The sequence below is a fragment of the Choloepus didactylus genome, chromosome 5 (genome assembly GCF_015220235.1).
Source record: "Choloepus didactylus isolate mChoDid1 chromosome 5, mChoDid1.pri, whole genome shotgun sequence".
Taxonomy (NCBI): domain Eukaryota; kingdom Metazoa; phylum Chordata; class Mammalia; order Pilosa; family Megalonychidae; genus Choloepus; species Choloepus didactylus.
Genome location: NC_051311.1, coordinates 108,939,641 through 108,961,783, shown reverse-complemented (window position 1 = coordinate 108,961,783; position 22,143 = coordinate 108,939,641). Strand labels below are relative to the sequence as shown.

Here is a 22,143-nt window from a genome sequence, read left to right as displayed (position 1 = left end):
AAAAAATAAGAAAAAGTGTATTTTCATTTGTCCTTATTTATGCTATTTTTCATGCTTTTCATTTCTTTGTGTAGATCCAGATTTCCATCTGATCCTACTTATAATGGGTTCACACCCACAAGAATGGATTAATTTTAAGAACATAGTTTTTTGGAGTCCATAAAGCCTCCAAACCATCACAATCATGTACAGTGCCATCTATATTAAGAAGAGGGAAATCTATGTGGATTTTGCTGCATTTAGGGCAATGTTTCTCTCCCTTTATTTGGATTTGCATGGTCCCAGCATTAAGAACCATTTGTCCTTGGTGTGTGCATGCTCTTGGTCCAATAGTTACACATCAGAAAACTACAGAGGGAATGAAAATGTACATTTTCATTTCATGCTGGTGTAAAGATTTGAGGGGCCTGAACTGAGATGCCATATGGGATGGTTTTGTTGAACTACCTCCTACTGAAAAAGCTCAGACTTTGCGAAATATTTTGCATAACTGTCCTATGAATTGCCCCTAATGGAGATGGGTGGGATTGGAAGTGGGTGGTGGATCCTGTGGATAGAGATTAGAGTTTTCTAAAAGAGGAATGCTCTTTCACTGAGAAGCAGTAGAGAGGTAAACTTTAGGCAGGGCAATGAAATAGCAACTGGTCTATGTACACAAAGGGAACTCCCAACCACATGAAATCTTTAACTTCTGTTTTTTTCCCTTTAACTTTATAAATTAATATATTTAACATCTGTTTTAGTTTTTCTCTTGGGTCCTAAATTTTCCTTTTGTTATTCATCACCCTTCTGTAAAGTTTGTTGTAAAGGTAAGGCTGTATGTAGATGGTGTACTTTGGGGGATTTAAGGGAGTCACCCTTCCTTTCATAGAGCAGCATCTCTTTGAAGAGGTCCATGGCCCTGGAGTTACGGGAAAGTGGGCAGAGGCTGAGAGAGGAAAAGCATGTGATTGGGAGAAATGTCTTCAATTTGGACTGAATAAGGGGGTTAACCTAATAAAATAACTCCCTCTCAAATGTATCAGAAGAAGATTTCAGAAAATAAAAATTATTCTAAAGTAATTATCTTAGCTAATTTTTCTTCAAGTCCAGCATCTTACTACTTTAAATAAACATTAAACATATTGAAATAAAGAAACTTTGCCTTTAATTACAGACGATTTGCTTAGCAGTCTCTCAACTCTTCAGTACATTCTTAGTTCACAATATGGAATTAAGTTTAATTTTAATAATGTTCAAAGAGTGATCTCGTGATAAATATGGACAATGTACGAAAAAGTTGCATTACCATACTGATTTTCCACCATCAATGCAAATTCCAGCTGTAAAAAAAGCAAATAATATATTATTCTACAAATAACTTTACTTTGTGAATCCCCTGAAAAGGTCCCAGGGATCCCCTGGGAGTGGTGGCTAAACTTGAGAACCATTGTGATATCAGAATAAACTTTAAGAACATACAAACATTTAAGACATCATTCCTTCTCTTAAGGAATTCTTCTAATAGGAGAAAACTATGGAAACAATTACAACATAGCTTCAGTGATTCAAGAAATGGCAGCAGTGTATAAGGAAAGCCTGGATTAGGGAAATCAATTAGGATAGTGCTGAAACAATGCAGGCAAGAAATGAGGGCATTACCTAAGGTAGTGGTGACAGCAATGGAGAAATTTTTAAGGGGGTGGAATTAATAGGATTTGGAGATTGATTAGATGGGAGGCATGAAGGAGAACAGCCATAGGCATTTCAGGATGGGCAGGATAGGTGGCAGAAGGGTGGAGAGGAGAAAATGAGATTAGTTATGGATTTGCTGACTCTGTGATGCACGTTAGATCTCCAGGTAAAGGCGTACAGGTGATTGGATATTCCTGCTCATTTCTTAAGGGCATTACAGTTTGTCTCATTCACTGTTGTATCCCCTGTGCCAGGCACAGTACCTGGTTTTCAGAGTTGGTTGAATAAATAAACTGGTCAGGAGATCGTCATAGTCATCTGAAAGGAAGATTAAATTTGATAGTCACCTCATAGAAGACGTTTACTTCAAACTATAGGAGTCCATGAGACTGACTGTGGATGCAAGATTGAACCCTTGCTTCAAAAATTTTCTGGCCGCTTAGTCCCCAGAATTACTGGGATTCTTGGGGAATGTTGCCTTAAATAGCTCACAGTGTTCTATAAAATCCTAATTTATTTTGGAAAAACTGTTTCCATATAATCCAGCATACCTAACAACCAATATTAACTATATTAATTTTATGGCCATCTATTAAAACCTGTTAAACTGGTTTTGACTGGCGTGGGACTTCGCTGATCCCACTCTTCGGTTTGTAGTTTTTTTTGCGACTCTTCTTTTCGCAATCCCATGCCCCGAGGGCTTATTTGGATCTCTCTCCAAAGCGGGGTACCTCAGTCCGCACCACAAGACAGGGGGCGGCGCTCATGTCACAAGCCCCGCTGACGCGACATAGGCCGACATCACCTCACTAGTCCGCGGTGCAATCACAGAGCGCTCCGCCGTCTCCGGCCATCTCACCCAACCCTCGTACCGAGATCCCTCCGCTCGGTCCTGTGTGCTGGCGCCCCGCACTCAAGGCCCTTAGGCTCACGCAGCCCGCGCTTCTCATAGGGTGATGTCCCCTCGAGCCCACGTTCTCTCCTGTCACTGTGACGCCTGTGCCATATGCACAGCCCGCTCCCTCACGTTCCCGGCGCAAGGAGACCTCAGCGTTGAGGCGTGATGGAACCGGAGCTCGGCCAGCGGAGGCCCCGCCCCGTTGTGTGACGCGCAGGGTGGTGCGCGAGGAGTTGGGTGGCTGGGAGTGGCTTTCGAAGGAGACCTGGGGGCCGGGGCCGCCTTCCCACGCCCAGCTGCCGACTTCACTCGCTCCGTGGAATCGGAGTAGCGGCGGCGACCTCGGCCTCCAGAGTCTCCGGCGGACTGAAGCGGCGGTGGCGCCTGGGATGGCGTTGCTGGGCTTATTGCAGGCGGGCGGATCGGTGCTGGGGCAGGTGATGGAACAGGTAACAGACGGTAGCCGCCTGTCCGTGCTGCTGATCGCCTGCACCTTCACTCTCAGCCTGGTCTACCTGCTCCGTCTCGCCGTTGGCTACCTGGCCCCGCTGCCATTGGGGAAGGTACGTGCACCCACCTGGATTTGGGCGGGTGGCGCTGGGTCCAAGGAGGCCAAGAGAGTGGCGGGCGTGGCGGCCGCACTCGTGGCCCTGGAGATGGCGCTGGCAGCGGCGACCGGGGCCATGCTGGGCGGTGTCGTGATAACTGGCGCGCTGGGGGCCGGGGTGGTGGGCGCGGCGGTCCTGCGACGGCGGCCCTACTGCTGGTGGCCTTCCTGGCCTTGGTGCTGCGGACCGTGTTGGCGGCGGCGATCCGGGCGGTGCCGGTGACTGCGGTCGCGGCCGCGCTGCTCGTGTGCCTGGTCCTGGCCGGGGTTGTGCTTGCGGTGTTTGTGGTCGGGGTGATGGCTGTGCTGGTCCTCATTCTAGTGACCGTTGGCCAGACTCGCGGCCGTGGTCCTGGCTGTGGCGCTGAGCGTCCTGGTGGCCGTGTTGGCCGCCGCTTTGGAGATGGGGGCCTTGGAGGGGCTCAGTTATTCATGCCGTTGGCAGCTGCGGCCCTGACTGTGACTGTCACCCTGGTGGCCGTCTTCAGGTGTGTGGTTCAGTGTCCTGCGGCTGTAGCATGGGCCCTAAAAATACTCTTTTTCTGACAATGGAATCTACAAACTATTGACTGAATAGCCTTTGAAATTTTTGATAAAAAACATGGACATCATAAAATTTCACATCTCAGCCACTCCCAAGCATACGATTCAGTGGAATTAATCACACTCACAGTGTTGTGCTACCCTCACTGCTGTCCATTACCAAAATTTTCCCATACACCTAACAGAAATCCTGCACTGTTATGAATGAACTGTTCCTCTATCCCCCACTCCATCAACTGTAGTCTACTTTCTACTCTGTGAAGTTGCACATTCCGGTTATTTCATGTTAATGGAATAATACATGTCCTTTTGTGCCCGATTTATGACCAGATAAATAGCTTTTTAAATAATATTTGTGTGAACCATAACAGGCATGAGGCAAAATTATTATTCCTACAAACGGGATTTTTGAAGAAGTGTTATTTTGTGTTTGGAAAGATAAAGGTATGCTTTAGTGTTTTATGATTGTTGTTATTATTTGAGGAAAATCTGAGTAAAAGTGTTCTTTTTCATCATTGCAAGTTGATTTCCAGAAGTCTTAATGTTGCAATCTGCAAGTCTCATTTTGGGACAGCTAAAGCATCTTTTGTAGTGAGTGCTAGAGAGTTCCTGCTAGAGCTAATGTGCTCTCATTTTCTCTTTAAAATTAGCAGATCTATCTTGTTCAGTAACAGGGAGAGAATCATGAGATATGTTCTGTTTACTGTTAAATGTAACTTTTTAAACATTTTCCCTTATTTTACACTTTAAGTGTCTGTTTCTCTTTTTCTCTACCTTCTTTAGGTAAGATTTTGGGAGTAAAATTGTGAGTAGTAGAAATCTGGGTGAAGAAACTATAATTGGACTTTTTTTTGCCGCTAATGGTTAGACTAGTTGCCTGGAGGCATTAATAATATTGGACATATTCTGGACAGTGACCAGTATCTAAAATTGCATTGCCTTTGTGTTTAGTCATTTATCATATGCCTTTTTTAATTTCTCTTTTTTTTACTGTGGTTGTTTGCAATTTGGCTATTAGGTTACTTTTGATGCTTTGTTTTTCAGTAACTTTATTAATGGCAAATTTCATTTAATTCTTTGGTCATGAAACTAAACTGAGTTTCTTGAAATGAAATGAGAACTGAAATTTGTTTTGTTTTCTCTTGCAGAAAAATCCACCATACATTTTCTCTCCAATTCCATTCTTTGGACATGCAGTAGCTTTTGGGAAAAGTCCAATTGAATTCCTTGAAAATGCATATGAGAAGGTAAGTCTTTCAAATGGTTAGAGCAAAAGAAACTAGTTTAGATAAGTGCTTTTCAAACTTTTCTTTTACATAGCATAACATTTTAAAAAATAATTGACTTTATGCCTATTCCCAGTAAAGGAAACAGATAAAATTGAATCTGCTCCAGTTAAAGAGATGGGGGAGCCCTGGAGATCTACCATGTTAGGTTCTCTAAGGTTCTCCTGGGATATTTCCTGAGACACTTCTGAGGAAAGCTGTAGTTCTGGCAACTGTGGTTTAAATACCATTAGTCTAAATTTTGTACTAACAAATCATAGATAAAATTGATGTTAACCAACCCTTGTTTTTCTTAACCGTGCATCTGTGGATTTTTCTAATCTGTTCTACACATCTTCTGTAACTTCACTGTCCACTTGGATGACCTATTTGGACACCATAGTCACACAGAGCTTTGTTCTCCTCGCTGGTGACCTTCCTCATACCAATTTAGCCATCAATCCCACAGTCATACTTTTACTTGCTGTCACTCTTAATTGCTTTACCTCCAAATATTAGTTTAGACATCCTGTTCTTAGACCACAATTCTTTCTCCTGGATTGCTTATTTGATTCCTACCATTATAAGCATTCTTTGACCGCATTAGAGTCTCTCAGTCCGTTGTCCCATTTACTTTCTCCTGATCTATGGGTTTTAATTTTTCACTTTCCTCTTTTATCCACTTTGGGTCCATGGTCCATTATTTAAGTTACACTTGCTAATACCTTAAATTTCCTTGCCCCTGCATCTTGTAGTTGTTCTCACCTAGTAAAACCCCAAACCTAGAAGATTCTGTTCTACTCTCCCTCTCTCTCAGTAATTTCTACCATCGTTCACCCAGTTTTGTAAAGCCCCAGGAATCTAGGATTCATTCTTGGTACTTCCCTTTCCTTTATTATTAACCCATCACCAGGTCTTCAGATTCTATCTCCAAAATAATTTAGAATCTTTCTGCTTCTAACTCCACCACCACCACCACCATTACCTTCTACCAAGTGCTCATTATCAGGTTTCTGCCATAGGATCTAACTGGTCCTTTGACATTCCTTCTGCCCCCTATCCTGCCATCCTCTTCACACTGAAGACAGAGGGGCTTTCTTTTAAAATGCTCAAACAGTGAAGTGTCTCCCCCAGGCAGTTTAAACCTCTTCAGTGGCTTCCCATTATGTGCAAGGAAAAAACTTCCTTAATAGGCCTGTGAGGCTCTGCATGGTCTAGCTCTGCCTGCTTCTCAACCCAAATCTCATCTCATTTTTCCCCTTTCTCTCATTTGTTTTTTGTGTGTGTATGTGCATGGTTGGCTCTCACTTAACTTCTACTCTTGCTTCAGATCTCAGCTCAGGTGTTGCTTTCTCTCTCACGTTTCCTTTTTTTTTTTTTTTTTTTTTATTAAATTCAGTTTTATTGAAATACATTCACACACCATACAATCATCCATGGTATACAATCCACTGTCCACAATATGATAACATAGTTATGCGTTCATCACCACAATCCATCTCCGAACATCTTCCTTACATCAGAAAGAACCAGAACAAGAATAAAAAATAAAAATGAAAAAAGAACATCCAAATCATCCCCCTATCCCACCCCATTTGTCCTTTAGTTTTTTTTTTTTTTTTTTTTTTAAAGCCTAAGGAAAACAGAAATTTTATGAATCAAAGTTTAATGACATAAACATGACCTTTCACAAAAAATTTTGGTGTGACTCCAACTTCCAAATTTCAGTTAACTTCAAACCTTGTTTCAAATTATCCTTTTCAAGTGGCAATAATATACCAAAGAGAGCAACCAGTAACTTTTGACTTATGAAAAATAATTTCAATCCAAGAATTTTATTAAGTTGTAAATGAGGAAACTAAACATAGGGAAATGTAAAAATGTTCCAACAACTTAAGCTTCTACTTTATCACAAGGAGTTTGGAAAAAAAATTTAATCACTTTGATCCCAATTACAGAACCCCTTTTCTTTTTAAGATAAAAAATTCTGCAGCAGAATTTTACTAATTAAATCACATTCAGCACAGTATAATTCTATGTGCCACACAGCCCTTTTAGATGATGGGACAAATACTGGACAAAAGGTTCTGTAGTTCACAAGAGTAAAGTACTAGAAGAGTAAATCCTTAATAAAAACTGTGGAACCATGAGTATATTTATGCCTTATAATCTTATGCACAGAAATTTATTTAACAAAGAGAAAGACAGAAACCATTATCAGGATTAAAACCAAAAAGAACTGAAAGAAAAATTCAGGAGTGAAAACAAATTTTGCTTATTTGTTCTCCTACAAATTTATTCAGTTTACTGAGTCCAGAGAAATTCTATTAAGAATATTAGGGTGAGATCCCCATTTAACCACCCCATCTCAGCTACACTGTATTATATACTAAGAACCAGAGAGACCCCCCCCCCAACTGTACAGGTACTGCCATCTAGTGGCAATTTTTTCCCTGCAATTTCAAAAAGATACATGGCCCAGATTTGGTAACAAATAGTAGGCGCTGATGGTCTGTCAAATAATAATTCTGTCAAGGAAGCAAATGTATTTTATACACAAACTCCATACCACCAGTTGAACTACTGGCCAGTTATTTATCAAAAGAAAAGTTAAAAAATTATATAAATCTCTTGGGAGTTTCTCTAACTGTACTTAACAGTTAATCTCTTCTGACTTCCCCATTCATTCCATGATATCTGGAGATGGCACTCAGATAATCATGCATCAAAGAAAAGCAAAGAATTGCAAACTTCTGGAAGCAATGATAAAACATAATCTTCAACTGCAATGATCTGGGTCACCTATGAAAATGGGCTCCTGACCTGTCTTACTTCCAACTCCTTTGACATGGCCCACCAAAACAGCCAATGTCATGGAACTAGAAGATGAACTCCTAATGAATACCTTTTTTATAAAGATATAAATAAGAAAACCAATGTAATTTATAACATTCATCTTAAATTTAGAAGTGGAAACTAAAGATTAGGAATAAGCTATTCTTTGTGAGGTATTGCCTTGCAGAAATTACTGGATATGGTCACAAGCTAATAGGAAACCGTTATCACCTGTGATTCCATAGCCTTTTAAGTGATATAGGTTAAAGTAAACCTTCGTGAGCTTTTTCAAGTCAGGCCACATGCAGAAAATATCTGTACACACACTGGTAAAAATGCAACAGCCTGCTCTCAGCTGGACTGAAACCAATATTTGGTTCATAACTGATGGGAACCTATGGGATAAATGGTTAAATTTATGAAAGTACTAATGGAAACATGCAGACAAGCACTAAAACCACTATTCCTTCCTTTCAAGAGTTCTCAGAATTCTGGAAATAAGGTTACAAAAATTACTTTGGTTTTTTACGTATCAATATTTAGGAAAGAAGTTCTCTCTCTTACTTAACATTCCTCCAGTGGTGTGAGACCATAGTCAAAGAAAACAATGATTCTGGTCTCTTACAGGTCAAACCAACATGGCAGGGTCAAGGTGACCTCCCTGGCCACCCAGGGCCCAAGGCATATAGCCGAACAGTGTGTGCTTTAAGACCACAGGACAACTTCCATATGCTTGGGCACTATTTTTAGGTATTACATTGGCTGCTTTTTTTAAAAAAAACAAAACAAAACAAAAAAACTTTTCTAAAATTTCTCATCCCTGAGTTGGAGAAACCATGTTTTTAAATTTAATTGAGTTATTTCAAATCACAAATTCAGAAACTTGTAAACATGAGGCTTCTGTTCAACACCCCAGGGGAGAAGACTCATTCTGATACTGGTTCAAAAAAAGTTATAATATTGTGCTTGGAACACAGAGGACCAGTTATTAACTTCTTGCTACTATTATAAATAATAACAGCTCAGCCAAGGTTACTGTGACCTCTGAAAGATCAAAGAAACAAGTTATTTTCTCTTTTTATGACTATAACACATTTGAAGACACTTTTTGCCTTTTAATAAATGTCCTAGTACTCTGCGTTTCTCTTTCAGTTCATTTAATTTCAACAATCTGTCAAAAAGAGCCAATAAACAAATACTGAATTACATTTTGTTGGTTTTTTTTAAATCCTTGAATTCCAGGCCACAAAAACATCTGGTGTGTCTCCCACCCTGACCACCCTGCTACTTTTCCATATACCACAGGCCACCCATAAATACAAAGTCAGGGGGAAAGCTGACATGGTCTACTTGGAGCCAGTAGACAGGAGGGCGATGAGTCCTGATGAAGCACTTGTGGACAAAATATAGTTCACTGTAGGGTTGAAGTTCTTCAATATAAAGAAGGAAGCAACAACGACCAAGACCAGGAATAGAGTGTTGTTATAAAAGATGGAAAATGTTGTAGCTTCATAATCAGCGACTTCATTCTTCTTCCATAAGATTCTTTCATCTTTCTCCTTTCGAGACATCTTTCGATTGTCAGCTTCAGAAAGTTTTCGAGTTACTTCTTTGGAAACAGCATCCTCCCTCTTCTGTGCTACTTTGTGTTTGAGAACAAATTTTACATTCTTGTATGCAAAGGCTACCAAATAGGTGCTTACTAGGGTCATCACACTATACAGAACAGCCGACTGAATAAGATCCATATGCCATATTCGCCAATATAACCAAATGGGGATGGCAGACACGATGAAGGCATTCCCGAAGAAAAGCGCGGAGGACTTGGCCGAGAGGTTGCGGCTGAAATCCTGCAAGAGCAGGTCCTCCTCGGACTGCTGCTTGGAGCCACCCTTAGGAGCCATGGCGAGGAAGCTGTCCTTTAGTTTTTATCCCCATTCCTCCACTCATCCATACACTAGATAAAGGGGGCGTGATCCACAAGGTCCTCACAATCACACTGTCACCCCTTGTAATCTACGTTATTATATAATTGTCTTCAGGAGTCCAGACTGCTGGGTTGGAGTTTGGTATTTTCAGGTATTTACTTCTAGCTATTCCAATATGTTAAAGCCTAAGAGATGTTATCTATATAGTGCATAAGAATGTCCACCAGAGTGACCTCTTGACTCCATTTGAAATCTCTCAGCCACTGAAACTATTTCGTCTCATTTTGCCTCCCCCTTTTGGTCAAGAAGATACTCTCAGTCCCACGATGCTGGGTCCACATTCATCCCTGGGAGTCATACTCTGCATTGCCAGGGAGATTTACACCCCTGGGAGTCAGGTCCCACGTAGTGGGGAGGGCAGTGAGTTCACCTGTCGAGATGGCTCAGTTAGAGAGAGAGAGGGCCACATCTGAGCAACAAAGAGGTACTCAGGGGGAGACTCTTAGGCACCATTACATGCAAGTTTAGACTCTCCTTTGCAGTAATGAGCTTCATAAGGGCAAGTCCCATGCTTGAGGGCTCAACACATCAAACCGCCAGCCCCAATGTTTGTGACAACATCAACACCAGTCCAGATGAGGATGTCCAACACATCTGCACCTTCCCCCAGATCCTTGGGGCTGGGGAGGGGGAGGCTGCAAATATATTTTTTATCATCTGCCCAAATTACTCTAGGATGTGTCACTATTTCACTCCAGCCTATACTAACCTACCGTATCTCACTTCCTATTCAAAGTTCCATGCAATTGTGGTGTTTGAACAAATCGATTGTAGAGTTGTAGCGTTTAGAAAATTTAGATCCTGTACCAAATAGATATCTATTCCCTTGGTCTCGTATGGAAGTTGAAGTTTTAAAACACAATCAGTTTCAACCTTTACCCTTTGGCCTGGCTTGCCCTGGTCTTAACCAGACCTGCTTCATTCATATCACTAATCGAAGTCTGGGCTCTTTTTCAGCTTTTTTTTTTTTCTTTTGACAGTGGCTGTATGCACTAATACTGACATTCATATCTGCCGAGCTCTAGCTCTGAGTTTCAGGTGTCTCAGAGATATGCATTGTTCCAGAGACCAATCAGGTTATACGCTAGGGGATCAGCATCTCAAAGTTTAGAGATAGGCCTTACAATTCAGGGATAGAGTTAACTGCTGTAAGAGCTTACAATCTAGGGACTATTACAATCATCGTGTCCACGCTAGGCTATGTTCCAAGACTCAAGTCTGAGTCCACACATTGTAGTTAGTCCACACTGGCGAGGCATCATCCCTCTCACCATGTTTTCTCCAACACTTTTACTCCTATATATATATTTTCCTACAATTTTATAGCATTATATTCACATACCATACATTTATCCACAGTGTACAATCAGTTGTTCATGGTATCATCATAAAGTTGTACATTTATCACCACAATCAGCACTTGAACATACTGATTACTACAAGAAAAATTGTTTTTTTTTTAGCAATAAGAAAAAAATGATAAAAAGAAAAATAACATGTCATACAATACAATATACTAGTAAGGACAGCAAATATCAGGTTTCCTTTTTATAGGTTCTCTTGTCACAGAGTTCCTTCCTTTGTGTAATAATTGTCATATTTGCAATTTCATACTATTTTAATTATTTAATTAATTTGTGTCATTTTCAATAGACTAAGCTTCATGAGTTAGGGACAGTGTTTTTGTTCACTATTGAATCCCAGTCTTTAAACTGTAATCAGGAAACTTGACGATAAACAATTTAAAACTAAACAGATGAACAAAAAATAAACAAATTCTTCATTCTTGGTGTGATTGTGGTAAAACTGATAACTAAATAAACTTTTGGTGTCCTCAGATAGCAAGTACTATAGAAACAAGTTATATATCTTTTTGCCACATCTGTAAATTTTATTTTTAGCCAAAGGGAAAAAAAATCTTTATTTTCAGAGATGTATTAAAGAATTATCTTTAATACATAAAAAACTGAGATGTCATTTATATGTCCACTAGAGAAGCTAAGTAAATTAACATTATGATATCTGTGTAAAAGATTTATCATATTTTCAATATAAACTGTGAAAAAAGCAGAATAAAAGGTTATATTACAATTATACCTGGGTGAACCATAATTATAAACTTAGACAAAGACTAGAGGAGGGGCATGTGGCAAAATGAAAGGAATTGCATTAATGTTTATAAATGTTTTATTTTTTCAAAAATGTATTGTCTTGTGACTTAAAAAATTAGTGTCTTGATGTTGTGTATTTTTTTGTAACGTCACTATAGATACTATTCTCTCTTTAGTATGGACCTATCTTTAGTTTTACCATGGTGGGCAAGACGTTTACTTACCTTCTGGGGAGTGATGCTGCTGCACTACTTTTTAATAGTAAAAATGAAGATCTGAATGCAGAAGATGTCTACAGTCGTCTGACAACACCTGTGTTTGGGAAAGGAGTTGCATATGATGTGCCTAATCCAGTAGGTGACACTGTTGAGAAAGACAAATCTATACCGGAACAGTTATAGCTAGTGGTGTAAATATTATATATTTAAAATGTAGAAATAGTTAACTTCCTCGGTTTAAAAGTCTAAAGAAAAGCCATGGGTAACTGACGAGGAAGGGGCATTTGTTTTATATTTGCTGGCATGGAAGTCTAGGCAATTTTAAACAGCTTCCTGTCAAAATAAATAGGGTCAGTGGTAACTCAGCATATTGGGATTTGATTTGCATGGGTAACAAGAAAATTCCATTGTTCCAGCAAAAGGGTTTCCTACCTACCCCCTCCTAGTGTAAGAGGTGTTTTGAGTTAGAGGTTGCTGGAAGTCCTCTTTCAAATTGCAGCTCCTTCAGGTGTGGGCTAAGTTTGTTTGATTTTTTTTCTCCCTCTAATGCCAAATATTAAAGTGATACAGATTGATCTAGAACACAAATCAAATAATTGCCCCCATTGCTTGGTGTAAGCTCTGGATGTAAATGTATCATACATAATCCAGCACCCTGGTGGAGCAATTAATAGTTGACAGTAAGTGTTGCTTCTGGGACAGAGAAGGTCAGGGGAATGACTCTCCTCAAGGCCAAAAGCAAAGGCCCTGGAAAGTCTCTCTGCTGAGATATGTATTCATTTATTCACACAGCTTAACAGATTCTTAAAATGTCCTATAGGGTTAAAACCATTAGTTGTCTTTGTGTGAATTTATGTTAATAAGACTGTGTTCTAATTGGACTTCTGTAGGATAGTGTCAGCAAGGAAGGATATTTGGGAATAGAGTGGGAGAATATGTAAAGGAAGATAAAAATAATGTTGAGGCATAATGGACCTTTGGAAGAATGAGTTAGTATCAGGATTGTTTAGGAAGACTGGATAACCAAAATAGGAAAAGTAGATCCTATTGTCTGGAGTGGGAAAAGGGTATATAGAAAGTAAGGTGGGAGGTGGGATTTCTAATTTATCATTTGTCTAAGACCCTGGTAGCAAGTGTCTTGTCTGTGTTACTTCAGATACAGGCAGTAGTGCTATAAGTTTCCTATATCTGGTGTAGTTTTAAAAAAGGTTTTGCGTTTTCAATTTTTCAAAAGGTTGTTTTCTTTGAGAGTTACGTAGTTACAATAACTCAAATGGATCTTGTGATAAAACAAATGTACTGTAATGTTGTATACTTGACTTTTTGAAGGTTTTCTTGGAGCAGAAGAAAATGTTAAAAAGTGGTCTTAACATAGCCCACTTTAGACAGCATGTGTCTATAATTGAAAAAGAAACAAAGGAATACTTTGCAAGTTGGGGAGAAAGTGGAGAAAAAAGTAAGCAAAACATTTTCGTTTGTCGTAATATTTCTGCCTTTCTTTGACTAGAACTAAGAGAGAGATAAAGTATGTGAGTTTGTGTGTGTATGTGTTTGTGTTTGTGTGTGTGTATAAAACAAATTTAGATAAAACCTCCTGGACTTAACGTAAGGAGCATGTTAGGATTCCCATGGAGTTAAAAAGATCTGAGAAGTGATTATTTCTGCTCACTTAGCAATAAATTAATTAAGAAGTATACTTTTCAACTAGTTTGTTCAGATAATATAAAAACAATTCATAATTAAATTTTGAAATAAACTGAAAGTAAAAATTGTTGGAAGGTCATTTTTAAGATAATAAGTAAAATAATTTTTTTTTACCCCCAACAGACAAGAAAATTCCAAACAGTTTAATTATATATTTCATACTTTATTTCCCTAGTTTTGTATGGGTGTGATGTTATTACACACAGGCACACACAAAGAAAACTTTTAAAAACGCAAACTTGCTCTTCTGCCAAAAGTTTAATTTTAGCCAATTCCAATAGAAATCTTTTAAAATGTGTTATATACTCTCTTGTGTTATAGAGAGTATACTGCATGTAACTTGACCTTTGGATGTTGCTTGTCCATTGGGGACAGTCTTTTTATTGGACTGAAGTAAGTGTTGCCTTTGGAGGCGAGTAGAAAGTCCAGGGCAGGACCTCTGTGTAGGTTGCCACATACTGGGTCTGGTCTTCAGCTTTTTCAAAAAGTCCAGAAACTCAATTTTATTTTAAGTACACCTAAAGTTGATGTAATACTAATAGGAACGATCTTTTTTCTCCTTAGATTTGTTTGAAGCTCTTTCTGAGCTTATAATTTTAACAGCTAGCCATTGTTTACATGGAAAGGAAATCAGAAGTCAACTCAATGAGAAGGTGGCACAGCTGTATGCAGATTTAGATGGAGGATTTAGCCACGCAGCTTGGCTCTTGCCAGGTTGGCTTCCTTTGCCTAGTTTCAGGTATGGATAAAGAAGGTATTACACTTGATTATCTAACTAACTTTGTATAGTTACAGTAGTGTTAATATGCTTTGCTTTAACAAAGGTAAAAATTAAATGATAAAACAAAAATTAAAGTCATAAAACAAAGTGTGAGGGGATTATGAATCTTCATTGTAGAAGAATTCAGTATAGGTTTTTTTTTTAATAAATAGCTCATTTGAGGTAAGTTTCAGTTTATTAAAAAGGTGATTTGTTGTCCATCCGTTATAATATTTTAAAACCTACTTATCTCATATATATCTTGCACTAAGTAAAACCTCTGAACTCTACCTAAAAGTGATACATCCTTCCTCTAAGCACTTGTTTGAAATGCTTGAACCATTTTGTACTATATTGTGAATTTCTTTGTTTTGAAGTATTAGGGCCTGTATTTAACTTTCTATTTGTTTCCTTGCCAAATGTACTTTTATTTCCTTAAGGGCAGGGACTGTCTCTGTTACAAAGAAATATTGCTTATAGGAGTTGGCATAGCTTTGTGCCTTGCATATTAATAGGCTTTCTGTATCTTTGTGGATTCATTTCTGTTCCGGTGAGGAATGGAGAGGAGTTGAATTGGTATTCCCTTATCCTTTTTCTGCTGTCTCAATCTAGTTACAGAATAAAAGAGGTGGGAGTAAAAGAGGGAGCCAGCAGGGGTTCCTGGAGCTCTCTCTTATTTATCAGGCGCTTTGCAGTTTTCAAAATGCTTTCATATTTTGTTAGAACACCCAGCCTGGTACTTGGCCCATCGTGAGTTCTTCTAAATGTGCGTTGAGCCTATTTCTACCTGCCCTGCCCTATCTCCTGGATGAAGTTAGAATTTCTGACTTAGTGTAATAGGCTCTTCCCATACTGGCCCAATCTTTCTTTGTCCAACATGAACCAACTGATTTAATGAAATTATTCCACTCACTTTCTTACAACAGGTCTTGTGTGTTTCCTGGCTGTTATGTTTGTTTATACTGTTAAGCTTCTGTGTCTTTTTCCCTTCTATCCATATTATCTTGGTTGATTCTCAGTAATAGTCTTTTTTTTTTTTTTTTTCAATTTTTATTTTGAAATAATTTCAAACATATAGGACAGTTGCAAATACAATACAAACCCCATACAGAGAACTCCAACACCCACCCACCCCCAGATATCTGTATCTACCAATTTTACATTTTGCTACCTTTGCAGTACCTTTCTTTCTCTTTCCTTCCTTCCTTCCTTTCTCTCTCCCTCCTTCCCCCCCCCTTTACTTTCAACTGTATCTATTATCTATCAATTATCTACCCACTTGTCATCTGAACATTTGAGAGCAGTTTGCATATATCATACTCCTTGAACTCGTAACACTTCCAGGTACATTTCCTATGAACAGGGATATTCACTTATGTCATTAACTGCAGTTAATTCAAGAAAATTAATATGGATATAAAGCTTAAATTCTGTGTTTCAGTTTTTCCTTATGCCCCTTTGAGCTTTTCTCCTCCATTCTTAGATCCACTTCAGTATCATATATTGCATTGATTGTCATTAACTCTTAATTCTTTTTTTTTAAATTAACTATATAAAAAAATTTTTTTTTAAAAAAAGATATGCAATAAAAAAACATTTCAAACAAACCATAACAAGGGAGTAAGAAAAAGACAGCTAACCTAAAATAACTACTTTACTTCCAACATGTTCCTACTCTACCCCAAGAAAATAACCTAATATAGCAACATTTCTGTGAACTTGTTCCTACCATACCCATAAGAAATTAACAAACCATAGTCATTCCTGGGCATTCTCAGAATGTTAAATTTACCCACGATAGCTTATCTGTTCTTATTGGGTTATCATTCCCCCTTCATTAATTGCTCTCTATTGCTAGTTCCCCTATATTCTACATTATAAACCATTTATTTTAGGAGTGTGTTGTTTAGCCTCCAGGTGTTTGTGAATTTTCTAAGTCTCTGATGGTTATTGACTTCTAATTGTATTCCATTGTGGTCAGAGAATGTGCTTTGAATAATTTCAGTTTTTTAAATTTATTGAGGTCTGGTTGATCTATTTATAGGAGAGAGTGATGTATTGAAGTCTCCCACAATTATTGTGGAAACATCCATTACATCCTTTAGTTTTGCCAGTGTTTGTCTCCTGTATTTTGTGGCACCATGATTGGGTGCATAAACATTTATGATTGTTATTTCTTGTTGAATTTCTCTTTTTATTAGTATGTAGTGGCCTTCTTTGTCTCTCCTAACATCCTTGCATTTAAAGTTTATTTTATCTGAGATTAATATTGCTACTCCTGCTTTCTTTTGGCTGTAGCTTGCATGAAATAATTTTTCCATCCTTTCACTTTCAGTTTCTTTGTGTCCCTGTGTCTAAGGTGAGTCTCTTGTATGCAACATATTGGTGGTTCATATTTTTTGATTCATTCTGCCAGTCTGTATCTTTTAATTGGGGAGTTTAATCCATTTACATTCAATGTTATTACTGTGAAGGCATTTCTTGAATTGGCCATCCTGTCCTTTGGTTTATGTTTGTCAGATATATTTTTCCCTTCTCTTTCTTAATGTCCTTTGTTGAACCAATTTTGAATCTCTTTAGTACTGAACCTTTCTCCATGTCTCTCTCTCCTTTCTTTGTTTCTCTGTCTGTAGGGCTCCCTTTAGTATCTGAAGTAGGGTAGGACTTTTATTAGCAAAATCTCTTAGCATTTGTTTGTCTGTGAAAAATTTAAGCTTTCCCTCAAATTTGAAGGAGAGCTTTGCTGGATAAAGTATTCTTGTTTGGAAATTTTTCTCTCTCAGAATTTTAAATATGTCATGCCACTGCTTTCTCGCCTTCATGGTGGTCGCTGAGTAGTCACTACTTAGTCTTATGTTGTTTCCTTTGTATTTGGTGAATTGCTTTCTCTTGCTGCTTTCAGAACTTGCTCCTTCTCTCAGTATTTGACAATCTGATCAGAATATGTCTTGGAGTGGGTTTATTTGGGTTTATTCTATTTGGAGTTCACTGGGCATTTATGCTTTGTGTACTTATATTGTGTAGAAGGTTTGGGAAGTTTTCCCCAACAATTTCTTCGAATACACTTTCTAGACCTTTACCCTTCTCTTCCCCTTTTGGGACACCAGTGAGTCTTATATTTGGACATTTTATTTTATCTATCATATCCCTGAGGTCCATTTCAATTTTTTCCCCATTCTTTCTTTTGTTCTTTCGTTTTCCGTTCTGTGGTCCTTGAGGTCACTGATTCTTTGTTCAGCTTCCACTAGTTTTGTACTATGAGTATCTAGAATCTTTTTAATTTGGTCAACAGTTTCTTTTATTTCCATAAGATCATCTATTTTTTTATTTACTCTTGCAATTTCTTCTTTATGCTCTTCTAGGGTCTTCTTCATGTCCTTTATATCCTGTGCCATGCTCTTCTTCATGTCCTTTATATCCTGTGCCATACTGTCGTTGTTTGTCTTTAGTTCTTTGATGAATCGAGCCAAGTACTGTGTCTTTTCTGATCTTTTGATTTGGGTGTTTGGGTTTGGGTTATCCATATCGTCTGTTTTTTTCATATGCTTTAAAATTTTCTGTTGTTTTTGGCCTCGGCATTTGCTTTACTTGATAGGGTTCTTTTAGGATATGTAGGATTATTCAAAGACGAATCTCCATTTGTCAGATCTACAGAGTGGTGGCATACATTTTCTCTAACTAACCAGCAGATTGCATCCGCAAGTCACCTATTCCCCTCAAGTGAGTTCTCCCCAACTTTGTCTTTGTGGTGTGTGGGGGTCTGATTCTTGTGGGGTCCAATTGGTGCACCAAGTTTGGGTGTGTTGTTGGTGCTGTCCGCCCAGAATGTGGGGCAGGTGTCTGAGCAGTTAGGGAGGGAGGGCAGCTTTAATAATCAAACCTCCCAGGTGTTCTGGAGATTTAAGGCTGTTGCAAGAGTCTAAACCTTCATTTCAGTCTTGCCAAAGATTGTCTCTGCCGCTGACCCACAACACAAGTCTTTGGTATTGGCGTATGGTCCCTGGGATTTCTGAGTGGGTCCCTCTTCCAAGCTGTGCCCTTCTTGGGCCTCTGCTGAGGGAAGGTTATGCTACATCACAAGTGTGCACCATCCCTCAAGGGAAGTTCTGGGCTGCAGGGTCCTGTAGGTGCATTCCCAGCCTGCTGTAAGGATGGCTATATGGGGTGTGCCAATTTCCCCCTTTTCGCACAGCTCCACCTTCCCACCTCCGGGCCAATTAGTTGTGGGTGCGCAAAAGGCTGTTGTCCACGCGTGATACTGTGGTGTGTGCACGTGCCACTGGAAACACCCCCCATCACACTGGGTTTCTTGGTGTGGCTCTGGGCTGTGACCCTGGTGCTGGGCAGGAGTGTTCTTAGCCCGCTGGGAAGATGGCTGCAAGGGGTGTGTTTTTTTTCCCCTTTTGGCTCACCTATGCCTTCCTCACTCTGAGACAATTAGCAGCGGGCGCACAAAAGGCTATCTTCCATTCCAGATACTGGGGTGCTCACACAGCCCATTCCTGCCATGCTTCACTATGCGATTCTCGCTGCTATATCTGCAGATGCTTTTGTTTTTTTTTAAAAAGGAACTAGTCCACCCCCAAACACCAACCCTCGGTCTCCCCACACCACAGTGTGGCTGCCAGATCATCAGCGGCTTACTCACTTGTTTCAGAATGCAGACTCCCAGTTTCACCAAGTGTACGGTCCCTGTCGATTTAGCAGACCTTGTCCAGATGGTGTATCGCTGGAACTGGTGTTCTAGGTCATTTTCTGGCTTTTATCTAGTATTTTTCACGGAGGTGTTTTTGCCCTGTCTCTCCTAGCTGCCTTCTAAGGTTCTCCTAGTAATAGTCTTAAAAATGAAGTAGGGCAGGAATTTTTATTAGCAGGCTTGGGAGTGAAGCTTGGGATTCAGGGTGCCTGATTTTAAATTCCTTACTGCTAAATAGTAAGCACTCTCTTTTCATGAAGATGGTGCTGAAAGCGAGGAAGGAAGCCCCTGCCCTTCCCAAAACTGAAGCCAAAGCAAAGGCTTTGAAAGCCAAGAAGGCAGTACTGAAAGGCATCCACAGCCACAAAAAAAAGAAGATCTGTACTTCACCTACATTCTTGCAGCCCAAGACGCTGCGTCTCAGAAGACAGCCCAAATATCCTCGGAAGAGCGCCCCCAGGAGAAACAAGCTTGACCACTATGTCATCATCAAGTTCCTCCTGACCACTGAGTCAGCCATGAAGAAGACTGAAGACAGCAACACAATTGTGTCCATTGTGGATGTCAAGGCCAACAAATAGCAGATCAAACAGGCTGTGAAGAAGCTCTGTGACATTGATGTGGCCAAGGTCAACACCCTGATCAGGCCTGATGGAGAGAAGAAGGCATATGTTCGACTGGCTCCTAACTATGATGCTTTGGATGTTGCCAACAAAATTGGGATCATCTAAACTGAGTCCAGCTTGCAAATTCTAAATATAAGTTTTTTGACCATTAAAAAAAATAATAAAAATAAATAGTAAGCACTCTACTTTTAGGGGAAAGTTTTGGGACCTGGAGCTTGTTTTATCACACTAGTAATATTTTGCCCCCCTGCAAAACTGTATTGTCTTAGAATATGAAAAGTAGAATAAAATCCCATAGGAGAACCAGAATGACTGCCTTTCTTCAAGAATTGATTTGGTTCAAATGCTTCTAACGGAATAATCATTTGAGACTTATTTGTTTTAGGCCTTTACATAGAAAAGAGTAGGTATATATAATGTAAGGATTGTATATATATATATATATGTATATATATATACATATATATATATATATGTATATATATATACACACACATATGGAAGGGGTATATAAACAGTCTTAATATAAAATAAGCTTTACTTTTGGTTCTGAGGTTTTGTCAATTATTGTAGAGTCATTAAAATTCATTAAATAAGGTACTTCTAGATAGGTTCAGATTATTTTCAGAATGAATTCGATCTAGAAAGTGTTACTTATTTTTAAAAAATCATTTTCATCTTTGAATTACAGGCGCAGGGACAGAGCTCATCAAGAGATCAAGAATATTTTCTATAATACAATCCAGAATCGCAGACAATCAGAGGAAAAAATTGATGACATTCTCCAAACTTTACTAGATTCTACATACAGGTAAGAGCTGTTCAGATAACATATTAAGCTGAAACAGGAAATGGCATATTAAAATATACTTAAATATTTTCAATTAAAAAAATATGCTGACAAAACGTGTTGGTAACAGTGACTTTTAGACTTTTTAAATTGATGACACATAAATTAACTGGGTTCCCATGCCTTACTGGGTAAGGAAAAGTTTGCTGGAAATCTGCCAATGAAGTATTTTATAATCAAAATCATATATTCTGTTGGTCTGTCTCTTTTTCCTATGGAAAAAATAATTCTGACTATGATAGGCAAATGGGACAGACTGTTACCTGAAAAGTTCATTCATTATGATTCTTTATTGAGAGGCATGAAATGTGTTTGCTAAATGTTAAAATTGTGTGTGTGGTTCATTCATAGGGATGGGCGTCCTTTGACAGATGATGAAGTAGCAGGAATGCTTATTGGACTACTCTTGGCAGGGCAGCATACGTCTTCTACTACTAGTGCTTGGATGGGTTTCTTTTTGGCCAAAGACAAAATGCTTCAAGAAAAATGTTATTTCGAACAGAAAACAGTCTGCGGAAATGATCTTCCTCCTTTAACTTATGATCAGGTTTGCTGCCTTATGACTTTGAGTATCTTGTGCTTATTTTTTATATGGGGCAATTGGAGGTTTTCTTTATACTATAGAATGAATTTCTTAGTTTTTATTTTGAGGATTCCCCACAACCCTCCCTGAAATATTCCGGTGTTATTGCTTCTTGCCAATACTTTATCAGATGTGTTTGGGTTTGTTCCCAGAGATCTTTGGATTGCTTCCTTTGTACTTATTTCCTCTGCTTCAAAGTCTGGATCCTGGGTGTTCTGGTTTGCTAAAGCTACCAAAATGCAATATACCAGAAATGGACTGGCATTTAACAATGGGGATTTATTAGGTAGCAAATTTATAGTTCCAAGGTCACGAAAATGTCCAAATTAAAGCGTTAAGAGATACATACCCTCTCTTAGGAAAGGCCAGTGGCTTCCGGGGTTCCTCTGTCACATGGGAAGGCACATGGCAATGTCACCTAGTCCTTCTCCTGGGTTCTGGCCTCAAAATGGCTTTCTCCTAGATGTCTGTGAGCTTCCGTCTCTCTTAGCTTTTCTCTGCTGTCTGCTTGTTTCCCGGAGCGTTTCTGTCTCAGCATCTCTGGGCTCTCTCAGCTCCTGTGAGTCCTCCTTGTTTCTCCTGGGGGCAAACTCTGGATTACATCTCTTAGCTTCTCTCCAAAATGTCTCTCTCAGATTCGCTGAGCTCTCTTAAAGGGCTCCAGTAAAGGATTAAGACCTCCACCTTGAATGAATGGGGTTACATCTCCATGGAAATAATCTAATCAAAAGGTCCCACCCACAACTGGGTGGGTCACTTCTTCATGGAAACAACCTAATCAAAAG

The 22,143-nt window shown here is 39.1% G+C and overlaps 2 protein-coding genes, 1 long non-coding RNA gene and 1 pseudogene across 3 annotated transcripts in view; 2 read left to right on the top strand and 2 right to left on the bottom strand.

Moving 5' to 3' along the window:
• Nucleotides 1-1,163: 1,163 nt before the first annotated feature.
• LOC119534369 lies at nt 1,164-2,748 on the bottom strand. Its single transcript, XR_005217017.1, has 3 exons — nt 2,547-2,748; nt 1,938-1,992; nt 1,164-1,322 (listed from the first exon to the last, which is right to left on the bottom strand). It is a non-coding gene; the product is annotated as an uncharacterized LOC119534369 (long non-coding RNA).
• LOC119534366 (lanosterol 14-alpha demethylase) overlaps nt 2,617-22,143 on the top strand; it is a 38,356-nt gene continuing 18,829 nt past the window's right edge. The window contains exons 1-7 of the mRNA XM_037836643.1: nt 2,617-3,135; nt 4,871-4,969; nt 12,098-12,274; nt 13,469-13,595; nt 14,408-14,582; nt 20,617-20,736; nt 21,127-21,322. Of these exons, the coding sequence (XP_037692571.1) occupies nt 2,962-3,135; nt 4,871-4,969; nt 12,098-12,274; nt 13,469-13,595; nt 14,408-14,582; nt 20,617-20,736; nt 21,127-21,322 (1,068 nt within the window). The 5' untranslated portion in view covers nt 2,617-2,961. The remainder of the gene's footprint in view (nt 3,136-4,870; nt 4,970-12,097; nt 12,275-13,468; nt 13,596-14,407; nt 14,583-20,616; nt 20,737-21,126; nt 21,323-22,143) is intronic.
• LOC119534367 (translocon-associated protein subunit gamma-like) lies at nt 7,503-9,730 on the bottom strand. Its single transcript, XM_037836644.1, has one exon. It carries the CDS (start codon nt 9,724-9,726, stop codon nt 9,169-9,171), a length of 558 nt encoding a protein of 185 aa, XP_037692572.1. The 5' UTR covers nt 9,727-9,730; the 3' UTR covers nt 7,503-9,168.
• Nucleotides 19,398-20,325, top strand: LOC119534368 (annotated as a pseudogene).

Coding starts and splice junctions, on each gene's coding strand:
- LOC119534367 (XM_037836644.1), bottom strand. CDS start 9,726: ATGGCTCCTAAGGGTGGCTCCAAGCAGCAGTCCGAGGAGGACCTGCTC.